We start from the raw sequence: 21,197 nt of genomic DNA on the forward strand, positions 1-21,197 counted from the left end.
ATGTTTACCACCACGTAAATGTCGAAAAAGGGCTGTTTCTTTACTTTCAAATTTTTTAATTAAGTTTGAAACGATTATAACTGATGCATATCTGTTCATGCCAAGTTCATTACTTGAAAAACAATGGGAATATACAGACTAAATTTTTTAGGAGGCAACTGGAATTATGAACTTCTTCTTAGAGACCTGTGCTACAGAACCAACAGCAGATATGCTGTTTCTGAGGAAACCCCAAAACAACCGATTTCTTTTGATCAAAAGCATCTAGTAACTAACTGCTGAAGCACTTGAAATTCATTATATGTATGGATATTTTGAAACTATAAGATTGTGATACGTGGTATCAGAACTCTGCAATTTAATGTTATTGTCCTCCTGTTGCTGTTTTGATTACCAAAAAAATTAGTTCACAAGTTTTTCTTCAGCGATTGCATTAGCTGACAGTTACAAAGCTACAATATTGAAGATATATCTTGAGAAGTGCCATATTTGACTGAAAAATTGATTCTGATCATGTACATCATACAAATTGGGATTTGAGGTCGTAAAAGAAAACTATATTAATTACAAATGACATACTTTTTATTTTTTTACAGTTAGAATCTTTCCAATTATTATCACTAAAATCATGCAAATCCGAATATTGCAAACAAATTTAAAAGAAGAGAAAGAAAATAATTCAGACTTCTGAATGTACAGCAGTGTTAAAATGTGTTCTTCGCTTCTTTAATTTTGAAACATAGAAAATTCAAACTAAACGCGACTACGAGGGGTAAAAATCAAAAGGCATCTTGTCATCAAATAAAACTTAAAACAAAGAAATAAAAATTTGAAATAATAGGGTGCATCATTTCGTTTAATAGAGATTGATGCTTGATAAAAACAAAAACAAAATTTAAACAAGCTTAAAATTTAAGGCTTTGTCTTTTCTTGATATTTGTCTGCAACCCATCTATTTTGAGCTATTCAATATTAATTACTGCAACAAGCAGACCTAGAGCCTGTTTCAGATAACTTGTCCTCTTTTGTTATGTGCGTAGAAATGAGAATTCCTTTTTCTCCACAGGCATCAAAAAGAACAAGCTATCTGAAGCACGCTCTGGCAGCAGATCTCAAGATTTGGATTACATTTTGCAATAAGAAACCCGCTATCTCGCGCTCTTCTATAAGAGCACCGATCTGCATAGGAAAACCAATAGCATATAAAATCAGTCAGAAATAGTGGTTCCTTGTTGCAAAATGAAGTCATTTAGGGATCTTGCTACTTGTTGGCCAGCTTGCTTCATTTCTTCTCCTGAGTTGGGAGATAAAATTAGGGCCACGTTAAACAGAGAGGAACTGAGTCACATCAGCTAGTGCTAAACTTAATTAGGCAATTGAATTATCTCACATAAAAACGGTTGTGTGGATTTTTGTGCAAATTTCAGTGAATTTTCTACATATTACAAGGTGAATTCCGTAGAATTTTCAAAGGAATCCGTACAAACCTTTTCTTGTAAAAAATTAAAGTGCCCAGATAAATTTGGCAATTGCTGATGCGGCTTGGTTTCTTTCTGCTAAATGTGGTCCATTTGTCAACACAACTCATTTCGACCATTCATTGCTGGAAAATGTCATGCCAAGACAGGGCATGAAAAAATTAAATTTGTTCTTTAATTGACCAGAAGAAGAAAACAAAGGGAATATTGAATTAAAGGCATCGAGTGCTTGACAATCTAAGTGCAAATTGTTCACAGGTCAGATTGAACAAAAGTAAATCTGTGACCCTTTAGCTGAAACTTATTTTAAGACTCAAATTAAGTGACTCTCACTGAATGTTAGAGAGAGGAAACATTACTGGACATTTAATTGCTTAGCAAAGTTTTCAACCACTCACATTACTTATAGCAGTACACACTGATAAGGAGGGGATATTTAAGGAATCAGCATCAGATAAACTAAAATTTTTGAGAAATGAGGTGACTTTTCCCTAGAAAAAAGTGTTACTGAATCAGTAGAACATGGTAAAAAAACACAAACAAACAGAAAGTTAATTTCATTTGAGGGGCACTTTTTTTTGTTCCTGATATGAATCCAAAACTGGTCCATATTCAACAGCTTAAACGTCCAAGAACATATATGGACACTGTTTCTCTCTCCTCTTCTTCCAATTATTTCACTACACCAAAAATTAGCTTGTAACATTCATGACAAATGAGTACCACAAATAACCCTTAATGTATACCATTGAAAAGAGAGATTTAGATTTTCTTTGGTAAAAAAAAAAAAAAAAAAAAAGAAAGTAATGATAAAAAAGCCATGAAAAGCCTATGTGTGTTAAATGAAGTTCGTGGAGGCGAAAAGAAAGATGTACACTGGTTAGGAACTTTTGTGATAGTACATCATAATTGTATACACTCAAACCCATATAAAATCACACAATTATCGAAAGCGAAGGATGGCAAATAGAAGAGATATACTCACAAGTATAAAAAATAAACAATTTTCAGCAATTATTCTTAGACACGATCATACTAAATAATCAGATCTTTTGTAAAAAATATAAGTCGCCAATCACCTTTCATATATACCATAGGTAATACATTCTATCTTGAAAACAAAGTTTCTTTAAGTTTCATACGGTACAATTTAAATATGCTAAAGACTGCCGGAGCCTCAAAAACTTGTGGCCTTAAAGATGAAACAAACTCCACCTTTCTCATTCATGCCTTGTCAACTTTTCCAAAAGATCTTCGCCGTCCATCAATAAGTTGACATTTACCACATATTGACACAACCAAAAAATATTTCAGAGGCACTTCATTTCTGCAAGTTCTCCAAAGTTATGAGGTATTAAAGATCATCTCATGGGATAAATTGATCAAAACGCTTTTTCAAGTAAAGTTGTTGATACAGCGCCTTTTCTAGTACTGAAGTTCGAACGGCATTGCCCAGCAATTTCAAAAAATCATGAACATGCTCACTAGTCAAATTTAATGAGCTTTGAAGTGTTTTCTAAGAAAAATCACCAACATTTCTTACCATAATGGTTTTAGAAAAAAAACAAAAAATAATTCAGGAAATGAGATCTCTCACATACACACATTTAAACAAATCAAAAACCGACAGGGCTGTGAGATTCACTGATAAATTTATATTTTACAAAAATTCACGGTGAGTTCAACAATTATCATTTTTTTCTCTTTCTGCTCAAGGGTTATAATGCATGATTATTTGATTATAGAGAAAACAATGAGGAATAAAGCCCTTGCTAATAATAAATTGAAGGGACACTTGTAGACAGGAATCCTTGTTAATCCAATCATAAAGGTAGCTTAACAGAAAATCTTTGCTTACCTAAAGCATCGTTTTCAGTATTTTTCCTATGTAAAATCTTTGTGAATTTCCTTCATTTTTACTAATGCATGCATGGAAAAATAACCTCCAGTGGAGGAAAAAAGCTACTAAGCACTATTAGCAACTGCAAAGCATTCAGAGGAAGTTCCCTGAAGCTGTGACATCAAAATTTTCTTAAACCAAAATCTGATTGGCTGCAAAAGAACTAGTTTATGCGATTAAGAGAGAATAAATCTACCTGGCCAAAACTTCAAGCAAGGAAATAATTCTTGACACTGTATTGATAGGCTGAATTCCTTCTCCTATCTTTGTTCACCGCCAATAATTTTGTTCCCCAAGTTACTCTGTATTTTAAGAACTGAGAACCTTGCAGGGGGCGACATACAGTGAAAATTACAGAGACTTTCAGTATGCCTTATGAATGTAAAGTACATAGCAGAAAAACAGTCGCTAGCATAGGAAACGTCCAGTAATGCCTTGTGACACAAAAATTTAAATGTTAGGACATGAGATTAGCTCAGCTGCTGACAGGTGAAAAAATGCTGTTCTTGTAAATAATTTTGTGTTTATGTTCAAAAAGTTTGAAAAGCTGAGCTGAATCTTTGTAGAACTTAAGAGAAAATACTCATGCATGGAGCTTGGTGTGTATAAAAACCAGACAGTTTATTTATTCTGAGTGCAACATCTGCTTTTTTACACCCATGACTTCAAACGCTTGATTAACGTACGGTTTGACTAAGCAAATAAGAGAGTCTGATACATTTTGACTGCAAGGTTGCAAAGACAAAATTGGAAAAAATAAAAATCACAAATGTGAGCTCACTCAACTGACTATTTAAAAATTATGTGAATCTCTGTACAGTAACATTGTCAGTCAAGTAGGAGAGGATAACAGCTCAAGGTATCTTAATTACAAAAATGTACATACAGTTACACAGGATTTGATCAACAATGACGTGAATCATAAGTACTTGCACTTGTGAAACATACCTCCCAAGAACATATTTTGAGAGGACTTCAAGATTCTTCCATCAATCAGGCCTGTAGATGGGTATTTTGGGAATGAATTCAATGAGCAGGACCTGTAAAAATTAACCCGAAGGAAACTGATTAGCATATGTTTAACCCATTCCTTTAGTATTAAATTTGGCATGCTTGAGTATTAATAGAGTATTTAATTTCACTGCAAAAAGCTGTATTTGGCTTCATCTTAGTTTTCTGTTTTTCCTGATAACTAGGAGCAAGTTTTTGGCCTAATTCTTGTTAGTTATCATCAGTATGATGTTCATATAAATGAATTTGCCTGGATGTTACGCCTTTTCTGCAGTAAAGCAGCTCAAGTATGTTGGGTGAAATTCCTGAGAAAATAAATTGAAAAAATTTAAATTTAGGAAAAAAATCTTATTTGTTTGTAGCAAAAATACATGCAGTCAGTCAAAAAAGGTTCCTCAACCTAGAAAATACCGATATAAATAAAAAATATTGGTTGCAATACACTCTAACTGCTCAAATAGTGCAATAAAAATGAAATAAATGCAACAAAACAAAGAGGGACTTTTGAGGTTATCCCACCCTCCTGCATTGTGAAACTAAGAAATTACCGTACAAAAACAATATGGGTTGGTCACGCTACTGCCAGTGAGCACATCTATTAATATACGTGGCGCTATCTGTAGTGAATACATCAAAACACAGCAATACCTGTTGCCAAGATACATGACAAGATCCTTGAAGAAAAAATGGTGCAATTGATAGTAAGTTTGCTGCAGCATTTTGGCATCAGCTATCAGTGTTTGATAAGTGAATTTCGAAAAATTATACTAAAAAATTGTTCATCTTCAGTAATGGTCTTGTATATTCATAGACCGTTTCAGAAACATAATTTTTAGTTCGAGCAGTCTTGTAATTTTTTAATCTACTTTCTCAAAATCTAACGAAAACTTGATTTGAGGCAAATTAACCACTATTGGCTGAAAGTATGTACATACATACATTCAAGTCGCTTCTACAGCGCGCCCGGGCGCTCTGCGTCAACTAAACGCCACTCTTGTGTATCGACCCAGAGGTTATCTGGTAAATGGCATCTTGTAATTTCATCTTGAATGCCACCTGTCCACAATTTTGTTGGACATCTCCTGCGTCCTAGAAGTATGTACGTCTCATTATTAAGTTTGCAAGATAGAACTTCTATGGCAAACATGTTAAGACCTTGCCTTGCAGACCATATAATCAATCTAATTAATTTTATTTTGATGGATTTTCCTTTGATAATGTTCCATTATCTTAAATGTCACACCAAAAGATACTTACATATTCCATCATTGATGAGGAATCACATCTTTGTTTTGTTAATCTCCAATGAAGGCCCAATTTGTGATAAAGATGATTATTCTCCCACTCAAGTAACTTGTCTATTGAGTGCTGAGTCTGAAACACATACATAGGTTACATAGGGGTGTTATAGGTTACATAGGGGTGTTATAGGTTACATATGTTTCTACATAGGGGTCTGAAAAATGAAGAAGTAAGATCATGCAAAAAACGTATAACAACAAAAAAAACATTCCTCAAAGGCATAAGAGAGTTTAAATCAGTTGTTCTTTATTTGACAACTTTTAAATTGTTGTCAAGGATAAATCTTGAGGATGGCGATTCTAACTTTTGTGGTCGATTCCAGGAGCTCATATTGTTTTAAGTTAACCAGTTTTATTACTTGATTTAAATTTTGTTCTCTAATGAGATAAGATAAACTTTCTCTTGTCATATTGTTAGTTGATAGATACTTTTAAATGCATCAATAAAACACCAAAGCTGAATAGATAACTGTTTTTAGAAATTCAGTTGTTCTGTGAATTGTTCTTCACATTGATGTTGGATTAGTTTTACATCGTCCTGATTCGCTGCTTAAAACATGTCTTTTTCTATCAATATGTGTCATGCTCTTGTTTTTCTACAGCCCTCAAGCACTCAGACGAGACACATCCACACTGGTGTAAGCAGAAGTTCTTGTTTCTCTGACACCATTTAAACAATTCACTACTTTTTAATTTTGATTTACTTGACTTACTGCTAAGATTACCATCTGCTGGTGAAAGGAGAGAGTACCCTACGAGGCTCTATTCAGTACTTATAACGCTCTGATCAAATGAAATGTTTAAAGTTTTACTTTCTTTGGAAGAAGCAAATAGATACTTACTCTTTTGCTAAGACAAACGACCGGCCACAATGAACAGCCTAGGGTACAACAGCAACAAACACATCCACAAAACAACCACTTGGCATTGACTGGAAGTGTTTTCTTCAAGACTGAATTCACTCTGCTTAATGTTGCCGAGTATTCCTCTGGTGCTACTCTGGATACCAAACCACTAGGGAACTCGGTGTCGAATTTATTACTGAGTCCAAAACTGAAAGTATAAAGAGACACTTCCAATTAAAACTTTCCAAGAAAACATACATGTGAGGTCTTGGTGAACAAAGACCCAATCAGGGAATAATTTTAGGGTTTCTTTAAATTCTACTTTGAAAGGAATCATGTCTTCATTTATTTCCTTCCTTAAAATTTTCTTTCTTTCTTTTTTTAAACACTTAAGAATGGACTGATTTGAGTATTGTGCCATCTCAAATGGCAGCAAATAGTGTTACACAAGCAGGGTAGTGGATTTTGTGTTCCATTAAGAAAAACATTTTAAGAGAGTTTCAAACTTGCCGTCGAGCAAAATAAATTTTAAAAAATAGTTATATTTAGTTGAGTATACGTTATTCTAAGTTGAACATTTCAGTAATACTTTTCTTAGCCCAAGGCTTGTATGGTAGCTGTTTAACAAGTATTCATACATGACTAGCTAGACTAAATTAGTGATAAGACGATTTATATTGATTCATGGTGCAAAACCAACACCCTATATAGACGAAGGGAAAAATATGGCAGCATTCAAATGCCCAAACTTAGCAAATTGTCAAATCTGCATGTTCAGAAATTTCACTTACATAAGCTGAAGACTGGAAAGGCACAAAATCTTATGAACCTTACACAAATGACTTGCAAGAAATCTTTGATTGTCAGACTTCAATTTGATTGGTACCGCTGAAGTAAAATTCAGCATTTGTTGATGTACTGACATTGCACTGCTAAGCTGCCGACCAATCGGAAGTTTTGGAACGGACTTGAGAGTAGACTAAACTTAATCAACCAACAACTACACACAGTGGCAGTGTTATAATTAGGGAGATAAACAGCAGAGAATGGCAGAATCATGATGAGAAACTAAGATAAAGCACCATTATTTGTGGTTCTTTGTACTCGGTAAAAGAACTCCCGCTGGACTTTGAAGTTGACAAGTAAACAAAGAAAAATTCTTCGAAGTCAGCACTCAAACTGCTCAGACTTGTGCAAAATTTGAATAGATGATGAAAAAATGAAGGGTACTGGATTCCTGCGGAATATAGACCCTGGTAGCGAAAAAAATTGTTCAGAAAGGTAAGATAAAAGTGACTTATGAAACTGAAATTGATGTTCCTTGTTTGCAAACAAAGTGAAGGTTATGTACACAGGTGGTGACAATGAGAAATATTCCTCTCGCAATCATGCAGTTACTTGGTCTGATAAGTTGTAGGAGAGGCTGAACTCAGTTCAGGGATAAGAAATAATTAATTGGATGATAATGAAATAACCTTACACTGTTAAATTTCCTGCCCCTCTGACTACAACTGGGTCAGGTACTGAGCTGATAAAGTTTTCGCTGGGTAGTTCCTCGCCTTCGATCTCATCCTCCTCGTATATAACATCGAAATCTGCCATCGTATTTAAACTAGATTATATAAAAATTAAATAAATGGCATGGAAAAACTTCGAAAACTTTAAAAAAATTAGTCCACAATCATGACCAGGAAGCACGTCTCCTTTCGCGATCACGGATAACAATTGTGAATCAAAAACTAACCCAACTACTTACCAAGGGGAGAAAACCAAGGGTGGTGATGGGTGGCCAATTGAAAACATGAAAGCATTGACGTCATCATGAGCCATCAGCGCTGCCAAGTCTCAGCGCAACTGATAAGCTTCATTGACGGTGAAATTCCAATAAAGTATAAACCATGTATCTCAGTTTGCGACGTTGCAGACTCCCTGTCGCACTTCATGTTTTAAATGGAAAACAATTCAACGGCAAGTCTGAAACACTGCCGTGATTATTCTTCTACGACTGACGAAAATTCTGTAAAGAGGTGTGTGAAAAAACGGCCAAAAATGCCTCAAGACATTTTCGAATTTTGAACACTTGTGGTGAAACAGTATCTTGCGAGACGCCCAAAACCGATTGCCCTTTTGCTTAGAAGCGTCGGGTTGCGACGTTGCCATTTTCTAAAGTGGAAACCTTTAAAAATTCATATTTCGCGCAAAAGAGCATGTGACCAACTTTGAGCGGTCATATCTCGGAAACTAAACGTTTTCCCGGAACGATCTTGTGCTTGTTAGAAAGGTGAGCACCTGAACTCTCATTTAGACTGGTTTTTGTTCAAATTCCGTCGATTCCACGATCACGGTAAAATAAATACAAAATTTTTGTGTCCATGAAAAACTGCTAAAACCGCGCAAGTGCCCCTTAAAGCCAAATAAACCCAGAAAATTAAGTATACACCATTAGAAAGTTCTATTTCAGAGGAACATTTTTAGTAAAGTTCATTGAAATCGGTTGAGATTCAGCGGAAATCAGGGCCGGATTAAGGGGGTGGCCACATGGGCCTCGGCCCATGGCGGCAAATTTTGCAATTTTTTTCAATGTAGGTATAAAAAAAATCGAATTTAGAAAAAACTAATAAAAGGCTACGAAATCTCTCATTTCCTGAGAGTATAGTAATTTCTAATTTTGTCGTCTTTCAGTAATACAAGAGACAGCACCTTTAATTAGTCGAGTTAAGAGAGAAACCAAACACGCAATTTTGCCTGGAACGGCGCGACTTAAGGAGAAATGATGACGAGGACTTGAGATGAAAAGGAGAAGCCCTCGGCGCGGCATTCGGCATGTAACACATATTAGCGCCTACAAGACTGTACGAATACTTCACGCATTGCATCAAACACAGTGCGGTTTCTGCAGTCAGCGTGAAACGGATAGCGCCTACAAGAATGCATAAATACTTTACGCATTGCGCCAAACACAGTGCGGTCAGCGTGAAACGCATAGCGCCTACAAGACTGAGTGAATACTTCACGCATTGCGCCAAACACGGTACGGTCGGCGCGGCCGGCGTGGCGGCGGAAGTTAAAATCATGAAATCAAATTATACGAGATACGTATGGTTTGGGAGTTTTACCGGCGATATTAAATTAGGTAGATTTACACTTCTTGATCCAGACGGACTGACGGTCTTTGAAATTTCGAACTTAACGTGGAACTCAATCTATGTGCTGTCCTGCGGAATGAATTTTGGGAAAAAAAGAAAATCTCAATAAGGTACCTATACGTTATAGAAGGGGGGACAGAAAACAAGGGGGGCTCCTAAAAGTTCTCCCCTGTTTCCACGTTGACCCCCCACCCCCTCCCCGGGAGATATTTCTACACAGAGCTTCCCCTGTAAAATTAAAAAAAAAAACCTGACAACCTTTCAGGTTTATTTTAAGAAATTATTAATGTTTCATAATCAACACAAATGCGTCCGATGTCAGATCACTTTCTTGATAATCTCAATCCATTTAAACCGTGAATTTTTATTTTAATTTTGTATGATATTTCTTGTAAGAAAAATTGGCCTCACATACCCACTAGAATTTCCTTAACCAAAGTTGCTGTAAATCATTAATAAATAATAACTAGCTAATTTTCCTCGTATTATTAGGTACTCAAGGTACTCTAGATTGTGTAAATGACGTTTTTAAGTCTTTGGTGCTTTTGGCGGGAACTCTCAGGGAGCGTGAAAGAAAAACGACAAAGGTAGGAGCAGTTTCTTGCTGAGGCCATCTTGTTTACGTGCAGCGAGCGGTTTATAAACCCTTGGTAAGCAAAAAACGCTGCGATGTGCCATTATTCGTGACGTCACGTAGGGAATATTTAAAATTCTTTTCCATGTGCAACTGCCTTCGCCTTCCCTGATTCCCTGAAACTGACAATTACATAATTACAAACACAACTGATTGACTGATTACACTGATTACTGTTACTGTGTACTGAGCTGATTACTTCACTTCACCTGCAATCAACGTCAACCCGCCTTGTTATCTTGTGCTTTAAAATCTATGGAAGTAAGAGTTTGAACCATGCTTGCGGTCATTTTCCAAAGTTTCGGATTAGGAAGCCAAAACATCTTCGAAAAATGAGTAATCTATTTTCTCTAAGTACTGTTCGTTTGCTATGATTTGATTCTGATTCTGGAGCTTTCCTCGCCTCGCACAAAGAAACAAGTCTCTGTCCATACTCCATCTCCTCTGTAAGTACTTATTCATCTGCTCATCCTAATAAGCGTTGTGGAAGTAAACTTTATGAATGACCCAGGTTCTTGGTGTGGTTGAACTGGCCTGCGATTTATCGCATTGCTGTAGGCAAAGATCTTGGCAGATTTTCACTCTTTAGCCCGATAACGGATGAAAGCCCCTACGCATAAGCTGAAAGAATCATTCTGAACAAGAAAATCGTACCATTTAGAGAAATGTAGTCAAGATTGTCCTTAGTAGGCAACATTGCGGTTGATCACTGTTTTCCAACTTATTCTATTAAGAAGGATTCTTCTTTCATTTCTGGGAAGTTTGAAAATTTTTTGGTTGAAGATGATACTTACAACTGATGTGCTGGGGCAATTGCCCTCTTTTTGGCTACATAGTGAAAATCCACAGAAACTGTGCACTTAATTAAACATACCTAATTTACTTACTTAGAAAGAGTGTAGAGTCCATGTCAAGTAAGGTTAAGCACTTCTAGACTGCGGTAGAAGATTGACATCACTTTTACACGTCAAGTTAATGGAAGAATCAAAGTAACGGATCTTCTGTCGTAGTCTAAAAGCACGAAACTTATTTGGCTCAGGCTCTATCACGGTAGTCAATCAGCCTCAAGTTTCATTCTTATCTGTCAGAGAAAGCTCAGATAAGTAATAATTTGTCGATCAACAGGAGTCAAAGATTTTATTGCGATGTGTCCGCTCCAAGACAGAATTACAAAATGAGGGTCTCTGCTAGGATTGGCAAAAGAAACGCTCGATATGTATGTCACAAGTGAGAAATCCCCATTTAAAAATGTTGATATTGCAGGAAGGTGTGACCCTCTCCCAAGCTTGCGCCCCAATGATCACTGCATCAGTCTAAACCAGAATATGCTGACAGCTAAATTGAAAAGTTTACAGAGTATCAAGCGATTCTTTTTCCCACCCCAGTTTATAAAATTTGCTAGTTGGCCCCTATCCCCCGCACCCTGAGGAACAGAGGATGACATTTCACGAGTTCTCTCAGAGAATTTGCTCTCTTTAATTCAAGAAAGTCTTGTCCAAACCACGTGTTACCATCTGCACTTACCTATCCTAGAGACACTTACACAGGTACTCACAAACAGTACACAGCTTTGACACAGCTTTTGACACAGGTACTCTACTTATTCTGCGCACCCTTTATTTGTACATAATTCACAAAATTACCATTACTCTATGTGCCAATTAAGATATTAAGAAAATAAATTTAGTAGCCCGATGAAATATAAAACACCACATAGAAAACAGGATCAAGCCTTTTCACAAAAATGCTGTAAATAGGCACGTTTGGGGGTTAAACAACTCGTATCTTCATTCAATCATCATGTATGATTTTTTTCTTTAAATACCACAACTTTTACTATCTTAATATTACTTCAGAGCCATTTTTTATTCAACTTAACACCTAATCTAGCCAACAATAAAAACACATTAAAATACAAATAGCAAATGGGTTTACAAGGCTAAGGAAAATTAAAACAAACCAGGAAGTTTCTTTGCACTGATTCCTACCTTGGTCAGTTGCATGCTCATTTTCTCACTTTAATTTTTACATTTTTTAGCTTCTGTTCCAGTTGAGAATGGGCATGTAAGTGGCCCGAAACGTCCTGGTTTGTTTTAATTCTCCTTAGCCTTGTAAACCCATTTGTTTTTGTATTTTAATGCGTTTTTATTGTTGTCTGCATTCGGCTATTGTGTCTCATCTCTCTCTTATCACCTAATCCAGCTAAGTTTTTCTGCGCATCTTTCCCCAACTACCACCAGTTTAAGCCTTTGTCATCAATGAAGATCACCAACAGTATCATCAGCAACTTGACTTTTGTCACATTTCGTAATCACTTTTGTTCTTATCACAAATATAAAATAGAAATAATGAGAACCCCATCCTAGCCTCTAGTGGTATTTGTAACTTTTAACGCACATTTTCTCTTACAGCTCCTGTCTCCATGGAACTTTTAAAAAGTCAGCTTTATTTCACATTCTTCATCCTTATCATGCATTTTGGTTTCAGCCTTCATCGGTAATCTGCCTCCCTGAAACGATGTCAGAAAATAGCACCCCTCAACCTCTCACCCCTTTTTTAAAGGAAACAAGTTCTCTCTATCAAGGTGAGTCCATGGAAAGATACATAGTAAGGAATGTACATGTACATATAATGGTTGGGAGGAACTTGGTTTGTTACATTCCTGGTATGAATGAAGCTTGATATTCATACTTCCATTTGTATATTTTACTCATCCCTTCAGCCCTCTTGTGCGCCTAACAAAAAGGCCTTACCGCCCCTGAACTATAATGCAAGTGGCTTTCAACCGATTCCGATGTGCTGGAGAAAGACACCATGTACAAGTATTCAGACGTTGCCACGCTATGTTCTAATAAAATGCAAATTTTCTGGAAATTGTTTTAATTTTTTCCTCCGAATTTTCCACACATTTTATTCACATGTTGATTTAGTGTTTAAAGAGCTAAATATCAACACCATTCTCTCCCCAGAAGAAGTAATTTTCATAGAAAAAGTCAACTTCCAAATGCCTTAATGGTTGGTGGCCCTTTAATTCAATTGTTTCCATTCAAAAGCCATCTCTTCAGGGCCATGTTTGCCCAGGGTCTGCCTTTTTTATGGGCCATTGCCAATTTTAAGGACGAATTGGCCGAACAGTACCAGTGAGTTTTAAACACTGGCAGAAACAACATCAAGCAAACAGCACATTTCTCCAAGCAGATTTAAAACACTCGCGTTGCTACTAAGTTTATTGGAGCAGTGGGTGTTTTTGAGAGGCTTTGGTTGGTAGAAATTCTTCCTACCCCAAGGTGTTCCGGTGAATTCTTAACAATTGGTACTTCACTGTCAATCTGTATTATTTACGGGAATTTTAAAGTTTTTTTCCCCATCTATTTGATCTCTAGGACTTTTATTAATGTATGCTCTGACTTGTTATCTCACTCTGTAATTTATCTCATGTTTCAGACATCCCAGCTGGGTGGCCTAGCACACAAGAGGAAGATACGATGGATAGGATGTTGAAAGAAAATGGTCTTCCAATGACCCCTGTTCTACAAGACGATAGTTTTTCATCTCCAAAATCCCTCGAGGACGGTTCTTATTTAAATGAGATTTTTGAGCGAAAATCACCATTGGGATTGAGCAATAAGCGTCAATTTCGACGACCAGCTCAAAGCAAAGGTAATGCAAGAAGCTCCCGAACCAGTGCCGCATTTCAAACAGTTGAAGGTATTTCAGATTCTGATTTAAGTACTAACAGCACAGTGTCTAATCCAAGGCCCAAAAGTTTTTATGTTAAGACTAGAAGTAAATCAGTTGCCATCAATGCAACTCTTGGGGATGAAGGAATGTCTGAGTCAGCTTCAGATTCAAGTGTCAGTAGTGCCGCCTGTCCCAGTAATGAAATAGAAACTTTTGGGTTGCGCCATTCATCAAAGACTCGATCCAAAAGTTTCCATCCAAAAACTGGAGGCAAAGCATTCCCTATCAATGCAACATTAGGTGATGAAGAATTGTCGGATTCAAGTTTAACTCAGTCTAGCGCCGTCAAAACTGAAACACAGCCTAAAGTATCCTTCCACCCAAAGAAAAAAACCAACACAAAGCAGCATGAGTGTTCAATAGGAGAGGAAAGTATGTCGGATGTAACCATGACACCGTCAAGCACAGACAAAATTAAAGCACAGCCTAAACCATCCTTTCACCCAATGAAAAAAACTAACACACAGCAGTACGAGTGTTCATTAGGAGAGGAAAGTATGTCCGATGTAACCATAACGCCGTCAAGCTCAGACAAAAGTAAAAAACGGCCTGAATCATCCTTTCACCCAATGAAAAGAACTAACACACAGCAGTACGAGTGCTCATTGGGAGAAGAGGATGTATCATTAGGTGAGGGAGAAACTGTGTTAACCGCTGTTTCACCCACTGCGGAAGAAAAGAGAGAAAAAAGGGTCTCTCCTCGGCGTAATCTCAAGAGAAAATCTACTTCCCCTGTTCAAGAGCCATCTATTGAAAATTCTTTCTCTTCCTATCCCTCTCAGAGCCTGCCTCAAAAGTCAGGTACACCAAATAGTTCTAAAAAGAAGCGCACGGAAAAAATGGAAAAGGAAAGTAGTGTTCAGCAAAACATCAGTAATATGCATGCAAGTGAAGCTTTATCCCCAAAAACTGTTGACAATAGTAAGACACATTCTAAATCCTCTGCTCATCCGAAGAGAAGAAGTAATTCACAGCAGCATAATTGTTCATTGGGAGAAGAGGGCATGTCAGACGTATCCTTTGCTCAGTTAAGCTTGGACTGTAGTACAAGACATGCTGTCTCATCCTTTCATCCCAAGAAGAAAACTAAAGCTTTGCAGGTTGAATGCACCCTAGGGGACGAAACAAACGATGAATTTAATGGATCAATTAATGAGTTGAGCAACTCTGAAAGATCAACCAAAAGTTCCCAGAAAAATGTCAGTATCAATTCACCAAGATTTTCCTCAAGGAAATCCCCTGTCATAACTGTTGCAAGTGATAAGTCTCCTAAAAACAGAAACAGTTTTTGTGATGAATCATCAGCTGTTACGTCGAGAGAAAGTGCAATCTGTTCAAATACCGACCGCACCTTCATCAAAAACAACTCTAATTTTGAGGAGCAAATTCAAAATTCAAAAAATTTATCGAAACAAAGTTCTCAGAAGGATGTCAATTCACCAAGATCGTCCCCAAGGAATTCCTCAGTTATAACTGTCGTTAATGATAAGATCCCTCAAAAAGAAAGTAGCTTTTATGATGAATTATCAGCTGATTCAGTGACAGAAGTTGCAGTAAATACAAGCGCTAAGTCAAGCTTCTCTCAGTCAAGCTTTGACCGTAGTACAAGACATGCTGTATCATCCTTTCATCCCAAGAAGAAAACTAAAGCTTTGCAGGTTGAATGCACCCTAGGGGACGAAACGAACGATGAAACTGATGGATCAATTAATGAGTTGAGCATCTCTGAAAGATCAACCAGAAGTTCTCAGAAAAATGTCAGTGTCAATTCACCAAGATTTTCCTCAAGGAAATCCCCTGTCATAACTGTTGCAAGTGATAAGTCTCCTAAAAACAGAAACAGTTTTTGTGATGAATCATCAGCTGTTACGTCGAGAGAAAGTGCAATCTGTTCAAATGCCGACTGCACCTTCATCAAAAACAACTCTAATTTTGAGGAGCAAATTCAAAATTCAAAAAATTTATCGAAACAAAGTTCTCAGAAGGATGTCAATTCACCAAGATCGTCCCCAAGGAATTCCTCAGTTAAAACTGTCGTTAATGATCAGATCCCTGAAAACGATAATAGCATTCATGATGTAATTTCAGCGGATTCAGTAGCAGAAGTTGCAGTTAATACAAGCACCAACCGCACATTTACTAAGGCTGATAATTCAATTTGCAGAAATCAACCTGTCAAAAATCATGGGACGAGTTTAGAGTATGAGACTAGTTTAGACTATACAGCAGCCACACCATACAAGGGAGAAGAAAGTGAGGATGAGTGCTCTATTTTTGATAACAGTATCACGTATGTCGCCAGTGGGTTGAAGGCTGCAGCATCTTTTAATACAAGTTTAATAAATGGAAGCCTGAGCTCTTATTCTGTTTCCAAACTTAACAGACAAACTTGTCCAAATGAATCATTTGTAGAAGAGAAAAGAACCAGTCACTTGAACTCGTCTGGGAAAACCAAGAAAAGAGTTTCCAACTGCACCTCACATCGAACTGACTGTGGCACTGAGGCTGAAGATTATTCAACATTAGCAGATTTTTCTATGTTTGCATCTAATGACATGGAAGATGCCTCGTATGAGTCTCACTCTGATGTAAGTCGGCGAGATATGCAATCTGTCGTAGAAGAACCCATGAGACTTCATATCACAGAAGATGCTCTTGCATGCAGTTCAAATTCTTTAGCTCCTGAAATCAGCATTAAGAATGCTTCTCTCTCGGACAGATCTATCATCTTAAGTGGAAACGTCACTGACAATTCTAAAAAGCTCAGAAGAAGCCTGCGAAGTAGCAAAAATTTATCTCGGACTGAGCAGGGGCCATCTGTAGCAAATGAATCTGGATTGTCTGAAGAAGCCTCAATGAAAAAATCTGAATCCAGGAATGTGAGCTCAAGTGCTGGTTTTTTGACCGGTGATGGTGATATTGAAGACAGTGCTGGAACTGTTTATGACTCTACTCAATGGAGCAACAATGGCAGTAAGTGTTCCAATCCTGCACCTTCTTTCAATGAAACCAATGATGGTCATACTTCTCTTCACAATGAATTAAATGGAAGTGCTTACTCTGATGTCAGTCATAATTCTGAAAAGCGCAGAAGGAGTCAACGAAGTAGCAAAAATGTATCTGAGACTGATAGTAAGCCAGCCATCACAAATGAAGCGAAGTTGTCTAAAGAAGCCTCAATTAAAACATCTGAATCCAGGAATGAGGGTTCTGTTGCTGGATTTACAGCCGGTAATGAAGATATCAAAGACGGTGCTGAGTCTGTCGAGGACTCTGCTCAATGGAGCAATGATGATAGTAGATATTTCGATCATCCAAATCCTGCTCTTCCTTTCAATGAATGCAATGATGAGCATGTTTCCTTACATGATGGATCATATGAAAGTGCTAACTCTGCAAATTTCAACTCAATTAATGCTACTGCTGGCCCACAGCATGGACCATCTCGAATCTCAATTGGTACTAATATGAATGATTTTTTCGCGAAACCATTGCATCCTGTGAACAAGCGGTTGGAAAGATTTTCATCCACCAGCTTGACAAAGTCAAATGACTCCATATCTTTACTTTCAAAGTGTATGCAGAAACAAAAGAAAACATCGCCAAAGAACAATAAAGCCTCTTGTGGCAGGACCTTGAGGGATCGGGATGATGGTTTCCCTAAATATGCTGCACCTAAACTTGCCAGACCCGCGTACTGGGTTACCAATCGATTGTACTCATTCTTAGAGGAGAAGCTTTACCCAGAGCATGGTATCTATTCCAAAAGAGTAGCTGAAAAATTCATTCAGTTTTTGCAAGAAAAGTGCAAAAAACTCATGAAAACGTCGGATACAGAATTGGAGGACAAAATAATCTCAGAGATTCAAGATATAATGGTGAAATTACGTATCACCAACTCTGACTTCATGTTCCACTATTTCTGTCAAGAGTTTTTACCAGATGAAATCAGTAATAAAATAGTGCCCAGCCTGCTCCCGTACTCAGAAAGCTGTAGCAGACCTAACTATGATTTTGCAAACTTGTTCACTAAGTTTTTTTAGAACCAAATAGTTAACCGTGCTCATTTTTCAGTACATACATGATGGTATTTTTGCATTTTCAATTTTTCTCTGTGGAAATAATTAACTTTGATTTGAATTTTCATTTTCTACTTTCTATCTTATTACAGCTCTGTCTAAGTGTCAATTCAGTCAATAAGTGATGATATGTATGTTGTTAATCGAAGACTGTACCATGTTACTACTGAAATATGGGTATTCTCCTTGCGCTTAAATTTTTTTGTTACTTCTCTGTGAAATTTCTATTTTTTTTTTTTTTTTTTTTTTTCAATTTTTAAGCTTCATGCCAAGTCCCTCATTTGGTATTTTATTTGATCAAAGATTTTTCTTGCTTCATGTCAACATTGCTTTGTATGTTTAAATTTTGTTTTTCAATCAGAGATTATCAGGTATTTCTACTCTTATATGGTCTTATCGCGTTCAAGAAGAACAATTCCAATTTTTGTACATTTTTAGGCCTCAGTTTAAGTTTCATTCTCCATATTTGATTTAATAATTAATTTCTCTTAATTCTTGTCAACAATGCTGTCTATGTTTAAATTTAATTTTTTTAATTGAAAATTATAAGATGTTTCTAACTTTCATACATCTCCAGGATTTTTTTAAGAACTCAACATGATTGCATTGAATATATGAATACCTCACTGTGCATCATGGAACTCAACAGAAGCCATTGATGCTTTTATCAGAGCAAGCAAAGGGATGTTAAATTGACCTCAGGTTCTTTTCTAGGATATACTTTTTCTATCTTGCTCCTGCTAAACCCCATTTGTAGGCCTTTTCGAAATCAAACTTCCCTACTTGAAAAACTCTTTAAAAAACTATACAAATTTACGAAAAAGGAAACCCTTTTTGGGATTTTTTCACTTGAAATGTACGAGAAGCAAAATTTAATTAAAAAATGAGTTAAAAACTCTGTAAAAAAACGTGATACTTTAAAATTTTAAAGTAAAATTTATGTGAAAAAAAGTGTTACATAAGTAGTGTATTACTTTAAAGAATTTTCCTTCAAATTTTTTTTAACAGTTGAATTACATTTATCCACTATCCACTATCACTGGCGCTCCCATAAAAGCACATATCTGCATAGGGAAACCAATGGCATGTATGTTGTTTCTAAAATGGGCCAGAAATAGTGGTTCCATAATGCAAAATGTAATCCAATTGTTGTACTTAAATTTGACCTCTCGTAAATTTTATGTGAAAGAAAGCCCCAAAAGGAAAACACATCAACATCATCTCTGGAAGTTTTCACAGAATCTTCTGTACATGGAAAAGAAGCATTGCAGTAGTTTTCCATCTAAATAATTAATCATGATAGGAAGTCTGAAATGTCGCAAACCCAGATATGTCATTCAGGAATTTCACCATCTAGATTTTTTTCTCATCAAAATTACCAGTACAAAGCAATGGGCGCACTAAAAGTTTCCAATTTTAACTTTAGGTGAGGTATCAGTGTTTTCCATTTGGTCAATTCGAACTTCCTACTCACTGAAGAAACAAAAGCCTCCTGAAACTAATTGGACCACTTTTTCCACCTGGGAACCTCTCTGAATCATCCATGAAAAGACATAGTCATGTGAAAAGACCAGCTCCTTTTTTGCAGTTTCTTTAAAGTGAGCCAGAATTGAAGGTTTCTTGTTTCAAAATGTATCCTAATCTAGTGTTTTTTACACTAATATCCCTTTTCTTGAGGACAGCCACCAATGTTAATTTCCAGTTGAATTTAAATATTCTACTTATCACTTAATGTATTGAACGGACTCAGATGTGTTCACTTACATGTCCACAATAACGGATCATACAGAATTTCCTGAGGAGTAGAAAACCACACAGGATCTGTTCTAATTTATTTTTTCATTGTCTCGCACAACTCAATTATAGCAGCTTGGTTTTGAAATTTTGTGTCTGTCGATCAGACAAGACTAAGGAGTAATGGAGTTGTGTGATTGAGCAGCTTTGTCAGTTGTCCCTTTTAGCTTGCATATGTTGGATGGAACCAACAATAAGATAAAGTCTCAAGTCTTAGAAAGTTTTTCACCAATTACAACCGACTTATGCATTACAGAATCGACCAATCACATAACCCATTTCTAGTCAGTCAAACAGCTGTTTTGTCCAGTCCGCAAACAAAATTTCAACAAGCAAGCTGCTGGTCTGCTCGTTGTGCATGTGAAGGATGAGCAGTAGAGAGCAAAGCAAGAGTGAACGCATAATTTGAAGTGGATTTCACGCTCTAATTGTTTTAGTTTCTATTGTTTTATCTTATAATATCTTCATCTATCCTAAAGCTTACAAACAGTGCCAAATTGAGCCTAAAACTCGGAAGAATAAGCTTCCATTCTTCAAAATATAATTCGCTTGGAATCTTACTTCATTCAGTGAAGAAGCTGTTTTAAATTGAGCCTGGTTTAACGGTAATGCACCAAGTTGCATCAGGTTTGGAGTGAAAAAAGTAGGTTTGAAGTTCTGATTATCCATACGATTCACCCTTAAAGGCAAAGTTCAACTTCTATTTACATGTTCAGAATATTTTTTCCTTTACTTTGAATTTTTGAAGGGTGAAAAGTTTCGACTAATTAAATTGGACCGCGTTAAACAGAAAGGATCCAAGCTACATCAGCTATTGCCAAATTTAACTAGGCAATTTAATGGTGTACGAGAAAACGTTTGTGTGGATTCCTTGGAAAATTTTAAGCAATTTGCTTCAAACTATGGAGAAAATCCACTGAAATTTGCACGAAAATCCGCACAACCGTTTGCATGTAAAAAATTAAATTGCCTAATTAAATTTGGCAATAGCTGATGTGGCTTGGTTCCTTTTGCCTAGACGTTGTTCAATTCAGAATTACTCATAACTCAATAATTTTCAAAATAGGGACTTATGGCGTTCCAGCTGAACTCGGTCTGATTGAGACTGGTGGGAAAGAGAAAAGAAATAGAGCAAAAGGAAAAGTTTTTCCCCAAGATGATTTGCCTATCCACAGGTACAACTCTCTTTCAAAAGTCTACTCATAAGCTCGGTCAAAGGTTCGTTCCTCTTCATTCTCAATGGCAAAAAGGTCAGATGGACGGCATTT

The 21,197-nt window shown here is 36.6% G+C and overlaps 2 protein-coding genes across 2 annotated transcripts; one reads left to right on the forward strand and one right to left on the reverse strand.

Annotated features, from left to right (window-relative positions):
• Positions 1–564: 564 nt before the first annotated feature.
• Positions 565–8,278, reverse strand: LOC109043555 (cysteine-rich hydrophobic domain-containing protein 2). Its single transcript, XM_019060772.2, has 4 exons — positions 8,016–8,278; positions 6,533–6,743; positions 5,647–5,763; positions 565–4,418 (listed from the first exon to the last, which is right to left on the reverse strand). The coding sequence occupies exons 1-4, from the start codon at positions 8,135–8,137 to the stop codon at positions 4,368–4,370; spliced, it is 501 nt and encodes a 166-aa protein (XP_018916317.1). The 5' UTR covers positions 8,138–8,278; the 3' UTR covers positions 565–4,367.
• Positions 8,279–10,448: 2,170 nt separating this feature from the next.
• LOC109043556 (uncharacterized) lies at positions 10,449–18,703 on the forward strand. Its single transcript, XM_019060773.2, has 3 exons — positions 10,449–10,761; positions 12,803–12,899; positions 13,760–18,703. The coding sequence occupies exons 2-3, from the start codon at positions 12,833–12,835 to the stop codon at positions 18,097–18,099; spliced, it is 4,407 nt and encodes a 1,468-aa protein (XP_018916318.2). The 5' UTR covers positions 10,449–10,761; positions 12,803–12,832; the 3' UTR covers positions 18,100–18,703.
• The last annotated feature ends 2,494 nt before the right edge of the window (positions 18,704–21,197 follow it).

The sequence above is a fragment of the Bemisia tabaci genome, chromosome 2 (assembly GCF_918797505.1).
Source record: "Bemisia tabaci chromosome 2, PGI_BMITA_v3".
Classification (NCBI taxonomy): Eukaryota; Metazoa; Arthropoda; class Insecta; order Hemiptera; family Aleyrodidae; genus Bemisia; species Bemisia tabaci.

Bases quoted from the DNA above. Each gene is read 5' to 3' on its own strand.
- LOC109043555 (XM_019060772.2), bottom strand. From the start codon at position 8,137: ATGGCAGATTTCGATGTTATATACGAGGAGGATGAGATCGAAGGCGAG. The intron at 6,744-8,015 runs GTAAGGTTATTT...TTATACTTTCAG, and splicing joins GGGGCAGGAAATTTAACAGT to TTTTGGACTCAGTAATAAAT. The intron at 4,419-5,646 runs GTAAGTATCTTT...TAATTTTTACAG, and splicing joins CCTCATCAATGATGGAATAT to GTCCTGCTCATTGAATTCAT.
- LOC109043556 (XM_019060773.2), top strand. From the start codon at position 12,833: ATGTCAGAAAATAGCACCCCTCAACCTCTCACCCCTTTTTTAAAGGAA. The intron at 12,900-13,759 runs GTGAGTCCATGG...CTCATGTTTCAG, and splicing joins AACAAGTTCTCTCTATCAAG to ACATCCCAGCTGGGTGGCCT.